The 17,254-nt window shown below is 41.6% G+C and overlaps 1 protein-coding gene across 6 annotated transcripts in view; it reads right to left on the bottom strand.

Moving 5' to 3' along the window:
• The window catches only part of LOC132835238 (GRB10-interacting GYF protein 2-like), a 100,884-nt gene that overhangs the window by 61,534 nt on the left and 22,096 nt on the right, over positions 1-17,254 (bottom strand). For all 6 annotated transcript variants that reach the window (XM_060854615.1, XM_060854619.1, XM_060854620.1 and 3 more), the window contains one exon: positions 1,237-1,301. In XM_060854615.1, the coding sequence (XP_060710598.1) occupies positions 1,237-1,277 (41 nt within the window). In that variant the 5' untranslated portion in view covers positions 1,278-1,301. The remainder of the gene's footprint in view (positions 1-1,236; positions 1,302-17,254) is intronic.

The following is a 17,254-nucleotide window of genomic DNA, read 5'->3' as shown; positions in this document are numbered from 1 at the left end:
AAACAGGAATTAAACCAAAGTCCTTCCTGGAACAGGGTGTGTGATGCAATAAATGTGCTGGGATATATCAGTAGCCAATACACACAGCTAAGAAAAAAAACTGAATGATAGCGTAGTGAATCTAAACACATTTATATAGCACTCTGCACTTACCCATACCACATTTTTTTTTACAAACTAATACAGGCCAGAGTTCTGCTCAAGGGCTAGTTCCATTCTCCCACAGCAACATTTTAATGACACCCAGATTTCTCCTTCCTGAGCTGATAAGCACTGATCAGGAAGAATAGCTCATAGCTGGGACCAGAATTAAATAGGACTGAGCCAGCGCAGGCACAATGGGTTGAATGGCCTCCCCTTTGCTGAAAGATTCCATCGGCTAAATTTTAATGGCTCAAGTGAACTGTTTTTGAAGGAGTTAAATTAGGTGATTCTACATAAAGCTGGAGAGATACAACACAAAGGTATAGCAGCATCTGCACTATGTTAGACTGCAAAATGGTTAATGGAAGGTGTACTGATTAACTCAAGCAAGACAATCCATTGATGGGGAAGAGCATTTTAATTTTTGGTACTGCATTAGTTTGTACAACTACAGCGTAGTCTGTTTAAGAGATTGCTAGTAATTTTCACTGAAGCTGAACTCCACTGAAATGAAGTGCAAAAGGTCCAAGGTACAATAGAAGTGAGCATCTCACATCTCAAATAAATGCAAAAAGCCAAGTCCCCAGTATCCTACAAACTTCATGAACACTCAATTATCACACAAAGTAAGTAGATAGTTATATTTTACACATATTTTACAAGAGAACTGCAGGTTGACTGGCAAGTTGGACTCCGGTTGGTAGAGGTGTCATCATGGAGTGCGCACCAGTAATTATGATGACAGTTAATTGCTAAGCTTTGTTTAAAGAATTTGCAGCTAGAATTTAAACAATCAGCATTTTATTCTCACAGTATAAGTGTAATACCAGGTTAAAGTCAAACAGGTTTATTTGGAAGCACTAGCTGCCCATCTGATAAAGGAGCAGAGCTCTGAAAGCTAGTGCTTCCAAATAAACCTATTCGACTATAACCAGGTGTTGTGAGATTTTTAACCTTGTCCACCCCAGTCCAACAATGGCACCTCCAAATCATCCTTTTACTTGGGTATTTCTTAACCTCTGTCCTGATGAGGGCAGGATGAAAAGCTCCAAAACATGTCCTTTCTCAGAAAGCGCTTTGGTTATACATTACCATTCAGGTCCAAAGTTGAGCGTCTGAGTCTCTGCTGCCATTTCCTTGTCTTCCGACAAACAGCTCTACAAGATTAAAAATAAAATCACATCACTAAAGTTATGATAACAAAGTTAAGCATGTAATTATTCTCCCTCGAGAGCTACATATCATTGGCATCTTCTCTTCTGTCACCCACTTAAGACCACACACTGCCAAAATGCCTGTTTCAAATCTTCACTGGGAGGAGATAGACTGAAGTATATGAACTGAGCTACAAGTAACTGGCATTAGCTTTCTCTTCTCACGGGATCAAGTCATAGATTGGCAGGATGTGCAAAGAACTGAATCTACAAATCCAAAAGCTATCAATGTTACCTTGGCTCAACGGCAACACACTCTCAGTTCCATCAGAAGGTTCAGTTCTAAAGCCACTTCAATTAAGTGCCAAAAAAAAAATAGCAAGCAGCCAAAGAACCACACATCAGCATGGAATCAAGTTGTTCTGAATGAAACGGGAAAACGAAGGGAAACATTCTCAACCACCACCTTTGGGCACTTCCTTAAAGGAGGAGTTAAAGGCAGCAGAGTGAAATAACCCACTTTACCAGCACCGGCAATTGTGCATAAAACCCTGAGGGAACAGATGAACAATTTAACTGTTGCACCTCTGAATGCCACTCTTCAAGCCAGCTTCCAGGTAGGATGTGGAGGGATGCCTAGATGAAATGGTCACCACTACTTCTGGTCCATGGGCGAGTGGCTGCTTTAACAACAACGTAGCTGGCAAAAGGAAAATAATTTACCAAAAAAAGGAAATGGTTCCCACTCATCACACAATGTAGCTGGCAGAAGGAAACATGCAGACAGCTTGATATGCCTCTTAAATGATTCATGGTAATGAACAAAGTAGAGCAGCAAATTTCAGGATTACAGGAGGGCCATAAAAACCCATGGATATAAGTGTCTTCCCATTACAAGCAGAGTCAGGTCAGCTTGTAATGGAGAGACAAGGCAGCAAAATGGTTCAGGTGCAACTTCAAATATATTACCCAGTCTGTGTTTAGATATCACCTGCGATGTTGCGTTCACCACCTGAAAGAATCAAATTCTTTCAAGTGCAGCCTGACTCAAAGCCAATTTCAAAACCACTGCCTTCAAACCACAAGGCTGTTTAAATTGCAATCAACGCTGTCAACTTACAGAAGTTACCGCCCATTTCAGCACAGACTCTTCCCATGTTCAGTTGCACAGATGTGAATCATTCTCTCCTCCCACACATCACCAAAATAAGAGAACTTCCTCCCAAACACCAAAATAAATGGAATTGTACCAAGCAGCCCAATGTATACTGCAACAATGCTTATTACCAAATATTACTATATTCACCCGTTAAATACTGACCAGAAAATAGTCTCAGTGCACAAGTTTTTCCAGAGGTCTGTGGTGGTGGAACAAAAAAGCACTCCTCAATATTTACCACTTTCCAATAGATACTCAAACAGCAGTATTAAACAAAAATCAACTTAAACTGAACAGTGATTATGCTCAAAATTGCAAAGCTATTAAATCCAGTGAAATTTCACAGCTCCACCACATGTACCTACCCTCCAACTAATCCTCCATTTTAATATCAAAGTCACATAGCCAGAAAGTTGAGATAAATTTTATGCCACTGTAAAATGGATACAAGGAATAGTTAATTCATGTACTACACTCCAATATGGCACTAAGTTTCACTTGCAGGTTTGTATCGTGGGAACAAACTTAAGAAATGCATTTGAACTGCACTGGAGTCTTAGCAAACACTATAACATGGAAAGCTCTCTTTTGTGCCTCCTTTTAATCTACATTCCTTGTTTAACCACATAGTAACAAAGTATTAGCTGCAAGTCCTAACTACTTTAAAGGTGCCCCTGCAAACAGTTTAAGGCTTTAAATTGTTTTAATGCTGTCCTATGAAGTTGGACTTGTACAGCTACTTTCAGAATGTCCAAAAGGGTTTTTTTTTTACAAAGAATCGCTTTTAAATGACAATCTCAGTTATTAGAAATGGAGCTAATGTTCACATGGTAAAATCTCAAACAGCAATGATATCACCAGATTTTAACAGCACTGGCTGAAACACAAATATTGGTGAGGTTATGGAGGAGAACTCGGTCGCTTGAAGTCTGACCAGATCTTTTTAAATCTTTGGCTGAGAGCATGGTAGCTCACCCAAAAGATGGCACTGCATCCCTCATTCGAGTCTGAGGGATTGAAGGTTCTAGGTCTATGGGATTGGACTGACTCAAAGGTGAGTGTGGTACCATAGAGCTGAGGCTGACACACAAGGGATAACAGATTACGTTAGCAGCAGCATTGAAATACAGAAATAATTTTCAGTGCAGAAATGTGGAAGCTTGTCTCCTGTACAGATCAGTAACACCATGATGCCTATTTCAAGCACAGTATTCACAGTAGCATTGTTTGCTATCATTATCACCTCAAGTCCATTCCATTAGCTTCTGAGTGATATTTTGGGTGTCCTAGAACTGACTTCAAATCATCCTAGCCAGAAACGATATTTTTGGAGGCTTCAGACAAAGATAGGTGTTGGTGGAGCAAGGAATAACTTGCAGTCACATTGCCGGTCAAGGGTTAAGTGCTTGTTTGAGATGAGAGTAATGGGCAGTTGGGCAAGGTGGCAGAGGTCAGTAGTTGTCCAAGTAACCACAGCAGTTGGAGGCTGTAGTTCTAAAAGGATGCTATTTTAATGCTCTTATAAAGTTGATAAAACATGATCTCTGATCAAAGTCTAGAATTTGTACTTGCAGAGTTACATTGTACTTTGCTCAAAAACTGCATGAATTATGTAAAACTCTTATCTCACTTTTCAGATTAGAATCAATCTAAACGTCATGGCATAGACAGAATACAGGGGGCTAACACCTTCAACATATTGTCTAGCTAACACCAATTGTTACAGCTAACCTGAGAATGCAACTTTTAAAAAAGATTTGGTGATTTACACATGAAAGAAGTTAAACTATCATGGTATTCGAACAGATGAAAGACTCAACAGACAATCAAGGTATTTTTCATTGTATAATTTCAGTTACATTACACTGTAAATTTTTGCTATAAATTCTGTGTTATGATCAAACCCTCCACTATCACCTGATGAAGGAGCGGCGCTCCAAAAGCTAGTGTGCTTCCAATTAAACCTGTTGGACTATAACCTGGTGTTGCGTGATTTTTAACTGAGAATTCCAAAGTACTGCTCTCCTCTATTCCCAACAAAAACTCCTAACGCACTCCCAAGCAGAATACTTATCAACTGGTCTAACGAGATTAGTCTAAACAGTCACAGTGGTTGCTGATAAAGTTTGAAATCAATATTAAATGCTGCTAATTTGCAAATCACCACTCACTGAAAGCTACATTTCAGACATAATGCCAACAAAACTCCCCTGGAAAAGGAGAAAAGAAAGACCAATGTTTGGATTTTGAAGGGTGAAAGACCAACTATGTCACACTTAACCTTAAGATAGGCCAAGTCAACTCATTTCAATGAGCTGATAGTTAGAATGCAACCATTAGTAATTAGGTAAACACAGCAGTAAATTTCACATTCAAAGGTCCAAAATAAGATTAATGGCTGGTTAATTTACTTGTTGACCACAGTGACGGTTAACAGGAATGTTAACCAGGCCTGACTCTTCATTTTAAATTTCATTACTAGGGCTTGCAAGGACCTCTGGCTCCTGTGTGTCTCAACATGGCATTCAGCTTAGCTTCTGTCCTAGGTCTCAGCACCGTTTTAATATAGTCACCATGATTAAGGGAAGACATCAAAACTTGGTGGTAGCAGAGAGATGCAGAGGTATTGTACTAGGGAGAGACTAGCCTCGAAAAATTGAGGAACCTAAAACAAAGGGTCACACATCAGGTGGTCAGTCACTCAAGACAGATGAGAAATTTCTTTTCAGTCAAGGGCTTATAAGCAGCATGTCAGCCATGATCATATTGAATGACAGAGGCCTGAGGGGCTGAATATTTCTGTTTCATATGAATCTTTGGGAGAACTCTCTACTTGGAGAGCTGTACATGTTATATTAAACATTGGGTTTAATGGAGTTCTGGGTATTAAAGGAATAAAGGATACAGCGATAGAGGGGGGAGGCGGGCAAACATACTGAATGGTGGAGCAGGGTCTATGGGCTGGATAGCCTTTCCATGTTACTACTAAATATGTCAGAGCAGAAAAACAGAGGAGACAACGGAGACATTCAAAATCTTGAATAGCTCTGATGGAAGACACTGTTACATCAGACAGACGAGATGTTACCAGAGTATAGGTTCAAGGTGATTAGTTAAAATAAAAAGGGTGATAAAAAGGCAGCACGGTGACTCAGTGGTTAGCGCTGCTACCTCATACCACCAGGGGGACAGGTTCAATTCCAGCCTCGGGCAACAGTGTGGAGTTTGCACATTCGCCCTGTCTGTGTGGGTTTCCTCCACATGCTCCAGTTTCGTCTCACAGTCAAAGGTGTGCAGGTTAGGCGGAGTGGCCATGGGGATGGCCTGAGCAGGATGCTCCTCAGAGGGTCAGTATGGACTTGATGAGCCAAATGGCCTGATTCTATACTGTAGGAATTCTATGAGAGGATAAAATCCAAATGAAAGTTTCTGTTATCTGGAACATACTTTCTGAATGGTGGTGAGTTGAATGAAAAGTTACATTCGATAAGTGAATTGGATAAACACTGGGAGAGAAGACATTTGCAGACCTACAGAGAAAGAAGGAAAAAAAGCAGAAGAATGGGACTAACTGGATTATTCAAAGTATACAGCCTCCATGGGCTGAATGGTCACTTTTATGTTCAGAAGTGCATTTAATGAACCCGTTGACACCGGAAGGACAAGAACTCCCATCTCTTAACAGCAAAGGAAAGGCAGCACACTTTTCAGCAAAGCCATCCTCTCAGTGGATAGATCACAGCACAAAGCAGGAAACTGTGCAGGCAGGAAAATAACTTGTATGCATTCCTTCAATACACATCGCAAAACTCTACACTGTATCTGAATCTGGTGTGCTGAATGGATCAAAGCGTTTTAGGGTTTTTGATCAGAAAACATACACCTTTTCAAGAAATGTTTACAATCAGCTTCCTGTACACAGTAAACTAGATAAAAGCTAAGCGAAGTGAACTTTGGTTCTCACCAGGAATTTCAAATTAATCAATCTTTTGTTTCCATTACACTCTCCCCTCCCTCAAAATATCAGGTTAAGGTTTTCAGTAAAAAACAGCAGAAAAAACAAAACAAAGATAAGAAATGATAAAACCCCAGGACTTATTCAAGCCCAAGCTGAGCTTACTGCATCAGTTCCTGCACAAGCTGAACACATTTAGGGACAGCTATGTTGAATCAAATGCACTCAGCAAAAGGCTCATCACGCTCAGAGGAGGCAACAGAGCTTCAAGGTGGCAGCTACACCAAAATCCAAAGCAAGTCAAACCTTTCCAGTGGAACAAGAGAATGCCTGTAAGAAGGTCATAACAACATTTTCTTAATAATACCGATCAATATGCAGTCTTATGAACACAGGAATTAGGAACAAGAGTAGGCCATCCGGCTGCTCAAGACTCATTCACAATTCAGTAAGATCAGATCATTTTTGCACCAGCACCGATAACCTTAGACTCCCCTGTTACTCAAGAATCTGCCTCTGCCTTTAATACAATAAAAATGGCTCCACCTCTGGATAAGCAAGTTCCAAAGACGCAAGAATCTCAAAATGTGTTTCAAATTACTGTTAAATTGCATTTTATATTAGATTAGACTTAGTGTGTAAACAGGCCCTTCGGCCCATCAAGTCCACACCGACCCGCCGAAGCGCAACCCACCCATACCCCTACATTTACCCCACCTAACACTACGGGCAATTTAGCATGGCCAATTCACCTGACCCACACATCTTTGGACTGTGGGAGGAAACCGGAGGACCCAGAGGAAACCCACGCAGACACGGGGAGAATGTGCAAACTCCACACAGTCAGTTGCCTGAATCGGGAATTGAACCCGTGTCTCAGGCGCTGTGAGGCAGCAGTGCTAACCACTGTGCCACCGCGCCGCCCACGTCTTCTTCTATCCTCCCTACAAGAGCAAGCAAATATCTGTTTAGCATCGATGCTGTCAAGTCCCCTCAGGATCTTATACGTTCAATAAGGTATATAAATAGGAAGGGTTTGGAGGGATATGGGCCGGGTGCTGGCAGGTGGGACTAGATTGGGTTGGGATATCTGGTTGGCATGGACGGGTAAACGAAGGGTCTGTTTCCATGTTGTACATCTATGACTCTGACTTCCCATTCTTCTAAGCTCCTAAGGGGACAGGCCCAGCCTGCCTGACTTCTTCCTCAGGCAGGATCCTCCCTATCCTAGATTTCAGCATTTATATCCTTTCTTAAAAAGGACAAAAACAGTAGTTCTCCAAATATGGCATCAACAATGCCTCGTGCAAATGTCCTATGGGTATATCCCATTTATCATGCGATAAATGACAAGAGCTGAAAATGTGTTGCTGGTTAAAGCACAGCAGGTTAGGCAGCATCCAAGGAATAGGAAGTTCGACGTTTCGGGCATAAGCCCTTCATCAGGAATGATGATCAGATTCCTGATGAAGGGCTTATGCCCGAAAAGTCGAATTTCCTATTCCTTGGATGCTGCCTAACCTGCTGTGCTTTAACCAGCAACACATTTTCAGCTGTGATCGCCAGCATCTGCAGACCTCATTTTTTACACGATAAATGACAAGATCCAATTTGCCTATTAAATCACTCACTATATCTGTGCATTAACTTTGCAATTCATGGATCCACCTGTAGCTCAGAGGTTTACAAACACTCTCCATTTATATAACATGCAGCTTTTTGACTTTTCCTGCCAAATCACATTTCTCCATGCTATACTCCAACTGCCAAATCTTTGCCCATTCACAAATCAGCCGTATCCTTTTGCAAATTAATTTTGACCACGCCACAGTGTATCTTCCAACATACCTTTGTGCTATCAGCAAATTTAGCAACTGTACAGTCAAGATTTGTTCACACCTTCTTTGTGCGGAAGAAAGGCATGCTTTTATATGCGCTTTCTAGGACCTCACATTCAAAGGCCTAGCCAGTGCACTGTATTCTGTCGTTAAAAAAAAATCTAAATTTACCTCTGGCGAGGTCTAACAAATAGCAAGGAGGCAGATGATCTGTGAAGCTATTTTGATGTTAGATGATATACAGATTTGACGCAGATAGTGGGACTGTGTGTGCACGGTAGCATCACAGGACCTCACACAATCACGTGACTAAGTATACAATTCTAAAATCACCATGCTGTGTACTCAGATATTCAGTCAAATCGCCCCACTAAAATTTAACTTCCACCACAGAATCATAGAATCCCTACTGTCTGGAAACAGGTCCTTCAGCCCAACAAGTTCAGACTAACCCTCCGAAGGTAAACTGGTTCCCGGATCAGAATGCAACTGATGTAATTCTGCAGTTGCATGCAGCAGTGGGAGAGCCCTGACACCACTTTTTCTGTGCTGCTGGTAGCCATGACTAGTTCTATACTCATTAGTGCTGACTGAGTCAGAGGAGAAAGTGAGGACTGTAGATGCTGGAGATCAGAGCTAAAAAATATGTTGCTGGACAAGCACAGCAGGTCAGGCAGCATCCAAGGAGCAAGAGAATTGACGTTTCAGGCATAAGCCCTCCTTCAGGAATGATTCCTGAAGAAGGGCTTATGTCCGAATCGGCGATTCTCCTGCTCCTTGGATGCTGCCTTACCTGCTATGCTTTTCCAGCAACACATTTTTCAGCTTGTGACCGAGTCAGAGGAATAAATCGCTCTCCGCATCAAATACAAACAGGACATCATAGAGAGCTTTCCTTTGCTGTATCAACATGATGTTAGAGTGGCAAAAAACACCGCACAGAGAATTGATTGGCAGATTTTTTAAATGAAACTGACACAAGGGAAAATAACTTTTGTTGCCATTGCTTTTGACTGTTTGCCTGGCATTTCTGGATTGTGGTCAGTTCTATAGGACAGAGGCACTGGATTTCGGTGCTTTTCTACAGCAGTCATGCTTTGTGATGGTCTGTTCAGGGGCACCCAAGATCTGCACATTTGTGTGGGTCAGTGGGTTACAGCCAATAGGATGGACCCTGGCCAAAATCACTTTTACCCTATGCCAGCCAGGCCAGTGCCAAACGCCACACAAAAGTACCACCAGCTTAGATCTGTGAACTCAGCACTGACTGCAGATATGATTGGAGGCTCTCTGAATCTATCTGGTTTCCCTTTCAGATAAAAAAAATTCTAAACAAACTGACTGGGGGGAATTAGAACTGTAAACAAAGTGTTTGATGATTTCCGGCTGTTGTCTTATTAGGAAACTTGAAGGGAGTCTCGCCAAATTAAGTTTGCCAGGCAGGCAAGGAAAATTGTGCAACAGCATCTGTTGCTGCGTTTGACCCCATGTGCGGGGGAAGAGAAAGCTTCAGAAAAAGACAAGTACCACCTGGCAGAAGCAGAGGCTGCCAGCTGCAATACAAAGCTTCTCTAACAGTTAACTACGTTACTGAACAGGATGTCCTTGGCCTTTTCCAAGTCCAAACCTGCCAAGACACTCCCCATTCAAGCTGTGTGCACTGCCCGACAAACAGTTTTGTGATACGTTGCAACTTTGGCTTACTGCACCAATTCAAACCATGCACATTGTTCTAACCAGAATAGTTGTATTCTGGGAATCAAAAGGGAAGAAAAAAGGGCAGGGAGTATTGGCTAACCCAATCCCAAATCTGCATAAAATATAAAACAGCACACTCCCATTTTTAGACAGGAGGAAAAAAATCTTTTGTCCATCCCCCAGACCTCGTGTCATTTTTCCAATTTAAGTATGACCCCTGGACACACTGTGTACTGTTTCATAATTCACTTCAAGACAACTAAGCAGCAATGCTGCCCTCAGGAGTTTATCTTAATCTGAGATTTACCATCTACGGATTAAAAAAAAGGTTTAGTGGTAAAATTACTTCCTTAGAAGGGGCAATAGTCTTATTGGGAACAGAAATAGTGAGTTGACATGCTTAATGTAGCTCAAATTGACATTTGTCATGAGTCACAAACTGTTGGAAATCTTGCACAATTCTACAAATATCATTGCCAACACAATCTGGCTAATTCCATTTTTCAACAGTTTTCATTTAAACTTCCTTTATAACATGTCACAGTCTACATGACTGTGCAGTGATTCATACTACACTGGAACTTAATGCCACATGAACTTCAGTAACAAGACAAGTGGGGCCCCAGCACACAGCTGCACCATTGCCAGCATTAAAATAACAGCCAAATGGAGGCGGTTACAATAAACAAGCTATTTAACTTGGATGGAGATTGCAGGACGACAAAATTCACAAGCTTCAAACGAGATTAGAGACAAGAAATAATACCTTGCTCTCAGGAATAAGGAATTACATTCCAAAATGAATGTGATTTAGAGGTCCATTTTTAAATAGTAGCTGAATCAGTATCACTTGGGAATTCACACAACTTGCTTTGCATTGTATCGAAGAGAGACTTTTAAAAGGGGCCTTTTTAACAAGGAGAGCTTTAATAATAGGAGGGAAACCCATGATGTTTGTGACATTGCAGGATTTCTTCTTTAAGCTAGAACTCTTTTCCCTAAGAGGAGGACTTAAATTTACTGTTATTTTCCTGCATTACATTACCAACAAATCTTGGTTTTTAATTCTTTAATGGTATGTTGCCAATGTTGACAAGGCCAGCATGTGTTGTCAGTCCTTGTGGCTTCTGAGGCCATTTCAGAGAGCACTTAAGAGCCGGCTATGTGATTCTGGGTCTGAATTCACATGTAGGCCAGATTGGGTAAGAAAAGCATACTTCCACCTTTATGTGTTAGGTGATACTGCTTCTGACAAGGAGATCGCCTTTACAAATCTTGACGACCAGATCTGAAGGCAAGCTTTATATTTCAATTTTATGAACTAACTTTCGCCAGTGGTTCTTGAACACAAGTCCTCAGTGCTTCAGACTGAGAGAATTCGTGAGGAGAAGAGAGTCGTTTTAAGAGAGCCTGATATGGGGAGATGAGAGGGCTAGGGGGTTGAGGAGAAGGAAGTGTTGCTTATATCCCCTTAGACCAGTTCTCTGGCTCTGTTGGAAGCAGCAATCAGGCCTGAGAGCTGATTGTATTATGGCAATATCAAACCAAGACAAGAAAAAGAAGCTGCATGTGCCATGCTGATAAGACTTTTGGAGTACAGTGTACTGCACTGGTCTCCTAGATTATGACAAATGTAAATGTATGTTAAAAGAATATCGGGAATGGATGGCTGTCTTACGAATAAACGTTGAACAGATTAGACTTGCTTCCATTGGACTTTAGAAGAGTAAAAGGCAACATGATGAAAACATAAGATCATGAGGGGCCTTGGGAAGATGTGGAGAGCATGTTTGCTCAAATGGGAGAATCTAGAATTTGGGGTCACTGTTCAAATGTAAGGAGTTACCCATTTAAGAAAGGCAATAAAAACTTTTTTTTTTCTGGAGGGTTATAAGTCTTTGAAACGCTCTTTCTCAAAAGGTGGTTGAAGCAGAGTCTTTGAATATTTTTAAGGTACAGGTGGATTGATTCCTAATAAGCAAGAGCTGAAAGGAGGTAGGTCAGAATATGAAGTATTCAGATTGGCTGTAACCTGACTGAATGGCTAAGCAGGCTCAAGATTGACAAGACTTCAAAGAAAACTGCTAAATTAATAATGCAGGATTTTTTGCAATTTACCTTTAGTGTTATCTAAACTCAACACAAGCTTTCAGAGGTACTCTAAAAGATAATACAAGGAGGCTTTGAACGTACATCCTTTGTGTTGTCCAAACTACTTCAAGCTAATATTCCATTACTGTTTAAAGACTTGCGTGCAAGTTAGTAAGACATGAAGTAGAGCTACCCCTTGTTTCACACTCTTAAATGTGATCTGGAAAAGAAAGCACGTTAAACGAAAGTCACTTTTGTGAGAAAACATACAGTAGAAGTATGGCATGCTTCTGGTATGGAGGTTTTTCATTAATAGCCTGCTTTGATGTATTAACTGAACACTTTGTATACAGAACACTTATGCAGTAGATGCTCAATTTTTAAAGAATGATGAACAAAACGTTGAATGAATAAAAAATGTGCCATCTTCCACAGAACAATGTTATGGCACTGTTGTCACTAAATATATCATTGGCACTCAAAATGACAACAGTAGCATGTTAATGTATGTGCAGTTACTGAGTCAGTGTGAAAATGGAGGTCATGGAAGGGAGATGTATTCAGGCAGGTTCTTTTTTTTTTAAAATAAAAGTTTGAAAACAAAATGTAATATTTGATTTTGCTTTTAAAGGGCTACTCATTTGAATTCCCCCTGCTTTCCACAGTTGCTAGTTGTTTCTTAAGAACACATGCATTCAAGCCAAGAGATGACCTACCATTATTCATGGCACAACAATGGGGTTCAATGGCAGACTCTCATCCTTCCATTATTTTCAATACTGAAAAAAAAACTAACCTCAAGGTGTTGGGGCACTGAAATGGTGCATGACATGAATCAGCCTATGATTGATAACCTGAGCCTTCAAAGAGAATGTCAACGTGTTTGCTGCACCAATGCACCAGTGTCCAGGCTCCAATGCTAAAGAAGTGTTAAAGTCCAGCTTTGGTGTACAATAAAGCATGCATCCTTCACATGGGCAATTCAGGAGACACCCTGCGCCACTGAAAATACAAAAAAAAACACCACTGCTGCAATAGCCTTAATTTCTCATCTGCAAATCCAGTCCAGGAATCATATCAAAATATAAGGAAGCCAGTCTATTGGCTCTGAATCAGGTCTTTCGCTTGCCAGCTCTTGTGATAGCCATCCCAGCCAACTTACATTAGATTAGATTACTGACAGTGTGGAAACAGGCCCTTCGGCCCAACAAGTCCACACTGACCTGCTGAAGCGCAACCCACCCAGACCCATTCTCCTACATTTACCTCTTCACCTAACACTACGGGCAATTTAGCGTGGCTAATTCACCTAACCTGCACATTTTTGGTCTGTGGGAGGAAACCAGAGCACCCGAGGGAAACCCACACAGACAAGGGGAGAATGTGCAAACTTCCCCGAGGCGGGAATTGAACCCGGGTCTCTGGCGCTGTGAGGCAGCAGTGTTAACCACTGTGCCACCCATCCTTTCACCTTCCAAGTTCGTCTTTGAAAAGAAATTGTTCTGTTTTACATGGGCATTAGTGAAGAGAGGGGAACATGTTGCAAATTTGTGCCTTGCACTCATCAGGACGAATATAGAAGTGACAAATTTCAAACAAACAATCATACAACACTCTTTTCTCCAGCAGTATACAAATTTTGCATTAATCTAATTGTTCTGATAAGCAATTTTCCTAAATTGGGATGTGAAGAATCACTCCATACTCTCAACTAGCCTTGAGAATGTAGTGAGCTCCCTTCTTGAATTACTGCAGTTTATACTCTGTGGGTATATGCAGCATCGTTAGGGAAGGAGATCCTAGATTTTGATCCAGCAATAACAAAGGAGCAGCAACACAGTTTCAAATTAGGATGCAGATTGGAGGAGATATTGCTGGTGGTGGCTGTCCTTCTTGGTGGTAGTCATCATAGGTTTGGAAGATGCGGAAGGAATTCAAATCAAAAGGATTGGCAACATATGGTGTTTTGGCTTTCATTAACATGGGGATCAAGTTTAAGAGCTGCGAGGTTTTGCACGCTTAGAATATTGTGTCCAGTTCTGGTCGCCCTACTACAGGAAAGGTACAGAGGTTTTGGAGAGGGTGTAAAGAAGATTTACCAGGATGTTGCCCGGACTGGAGGGCTTGCCTTATGAAGAAAGGTTGAATAAACTCGGACTTTTCTCTCTGGAGAGGAAGGAGAGAGGAGACCTGATCGAGGTATACTAGATAATGAGTGGAACACAGAGCCAATAGCTAGAGACTTTTCCCTAGGGCAGGACTGACTGGTACAAGGAGTCATTGTTTGAAGATATTAGGAGGAAGGTATAAAGGAGACATCAGAGGTAAGTTCTTTACGCAGAGACTTGTGAAAGCATGGAATGCGTTGCCAGCGGTGGTGGTGGAAGCAGAGTCATTGGGGACACTTAAGCGACTGCTGGACATGCACATGGATGGCAGTGAGTTGAGGGGGCGTGTGGGTTAGTTACTATATTTTACATTAGGACTAACCTCAGCACAACGTTGTGGGCCAAAGGGCCAGTTCTGTGCTGTACTTTTCTATCTATTTCTCTTCTCCATAACAGACAGTGCACTCTAAACTCTGTCCAGCCACTCTGCAAACATGTTTTGCTTTTGAATGTAAACCAGTAGGCCACCAGAATGTTTTTCCTGATTTACTCAATCTAAAACCTTTATAATTTTAAAAATTTGTGACAAATCATTTCAACCTTTTCTGCTCCCAGGAGAATGCCAGAAACATACACATGAAATGACCAAGATTGACTTTGTGCACCAATCTCATATGCAAAAACTATCTCCAGAAAAGGAAAGGTTTCTTGGTTTCTAATTTACTTTAGCAGAAAGAATGTTTTCCTCTTTGAAAACCTGATTATCAATTACAAAAAAGAAACCTAGAAATCTATCAGTGGCACACCAGATTAAAATGAAGCGGAGAGTTCTGACGAGCTACTGCGGGCAGGATTGGGAGGATAGAGCAGATGAATGCATGGCTGAGGAGCTGGTATGTGGGAGAAGGATTCACATTTTTGGATCATTGGAATCTCTTTTGAGGTAGAAGTGACCTGTAAAAGGATGGATTGCACCTAAATTGGAAGGGGACGAATATACTGGCAGGGAGATTGCGAGGGAAGAGATCAAGCGGAGACTGGTACAGTTGAGAACAGAAGAGAGTCAAATAGTCAGGGCAGGCAGGGACAAGGTAGGACTAATAAATTAAACTGCATTTATTTCAATGCAAGGGGCCAAACAGGGAAAACAGGTGAACTCAGGGCATGGTTAGGAACATTGAACTGGGATATCATAGCAATTGCAGAAACATGGCTCAGGCATGGGCCGGACTGGCAGCTTAATGTTCCAGGATACAAATGTTACAGGAAGGATAGAAAAGAAGGGGAGAGAGGAGGGGGAGTGGCATTTTTGATAAGGGATAGCATTACAGCTGTGCTGAGGGAAGATGTTTCTGGAAGTACATCCAGGGAAATAAGAAAGGGACGATCACCTTATTGGGATTGAATTACAGACCTCCTAATAGTCAGAGGGAAATTGAGAAACAAACTTGTCAGGAGATCTCAGCTATCTGTAAGAATAATAGGATGGTTATGGTGGAGGATTTTAACATAGACTGGGACTGCTAGTGTTTAGGGCTTAGATGGAGAGGCATTTATTAAGTGAGTACAAGAAAATTTTCTCATTCAGCATGTGGATGTACCTACTACAGAAGATGCAAAACTTGGACCTAGCCTTGGGAAATAAGGCAGGGTAGATGACTGAGGTGTCAGTGGGGGAGCACTTTGGGGCCAGCGACCATAATTTCATTAGATTTAAGACAGTGATGGATAAGGATAGACCAGACCTAAAAGGTGAAGTTCTAAATTGGAGAAAGGCTAATTTTGACTGTATTAGGCAAGAACTTTCAAAAGCTGATTGGGGTCAGATGTTCGCAGGTAAAGGGACGGCTGGAAAATGGGAAGCCTTCAGAAATGTGATAACGAGAATCCAAAGAAAGTATATTCCTGTCAGGGTGAAAGGAAAGGCTGGTAGGTACAAGGAATGCTGGGTGACTAAAGAAATTGAGGGTTTAGTTAAGAAAAAGAAGGAAGCATATGTCAGGTATAGACAGGATAGATTGAGTGAATCCTTAGAAGAGTATAAGGGCAGTGGGAGTATACTTAAGAGGGAAACCAGGAGGGCAAAAGGGGGACATGAGATAGCTTTGGCAAATAGAATTAAGGATAATCCAAAGGGGTTTTACAAATACATCAAGGACAAAAGGGTAACTAGGGAGGGAAGAGGGGCCCCTCAAAGATCAGCAAGGCAGCCTTTGTGTGGAGCTGCAGAAAAAGGAGGAAATACTAAACAAGTATTTTGCACCAGTATTTACTGTGGAAAAGGATATGGAAGATACAGACTGTGGGGAAGTAGCTGGTGACACCTTGTAAAATGTCCATATCACAGAGGAGGAAGTGCCGGATGTCTTGAAACGCATAAAGGTGGATAAATCCCCAGGACCTGATCAGGTGTACCCTAGAACTCTGTGGGAAGCTAGTGATTGCTGGGACCCTTGCTGAGATACTTGTATCATCAATAATAACAAGTGAGGTGCCGGAAGAGGTTGGAGGTTGGCTAACATGATGCCACTGTTTAAGAAGGGTGGTAAGGACAAGCCAGGGAACTATAGACCAGTGAGCCTGACGTCGCTGGTGGGCAAGTTGTTGGAGGGAATCCTGAGGGACAGGATGTACATGTATTTGGAAAGGCAAGGACTGATTAGGGATAGTCAACATAGCTTTGTGCATGGGAAATCATGTCTCACAAACTTGATTGAGTTTTTTGAAGAAGTAACAAAGATTGATGAGGGCAGAGCGGTAGATGTGATCTATTTGGACTTCAGTAAGGTGTTTGACGAGGTTATCCATGGTGAGCAAGGTTAGATCTCACAGAATACAGGGAGAGCTGGCCATTTGGATACAGAACTGGCTCAGAGGTAGAAGACAGAAGGTGGTGGTGGAGGGTTGTTTTTCAGACTGGAGGCCTGTGACCAGTGGAGTGCCACAAGGATCGGTGCTGGGTCCTTTACGTTTTGACATGTACATAAATGATTTGGATGTGAGAATAAGAGGTACAGTTTGTAAGTTTGCAGATGACACCAAAATTGGAGGTGTAGTGGACATCGAAGGAGGTTACCTCAGATTACAAAAGGATCTGGATCAGATGG

This window comes from Hemiscyllium ocellatum, chromosome 44 (genome assembly GCF_020745735.1).
Source record: "Hemiscyllium ocellatum isolate sHemOce1 chromosome 44, sHemOce1.pat.X.cur, whole genome shotgun sequence".
Taxonomy (NCBI): domain Eukaryota; kingdom Metazoa; phylum Chordata; class Chondrichthyes; order Orectolobiformes; family Hemiscylliidae; genus Hemiscyllium; species Hemiscyllium ocellatum.
Note: the sequence above shows the minus strand (reverse complement) of the source record. Positions and strands in the feature narration are given on the sequence as shown.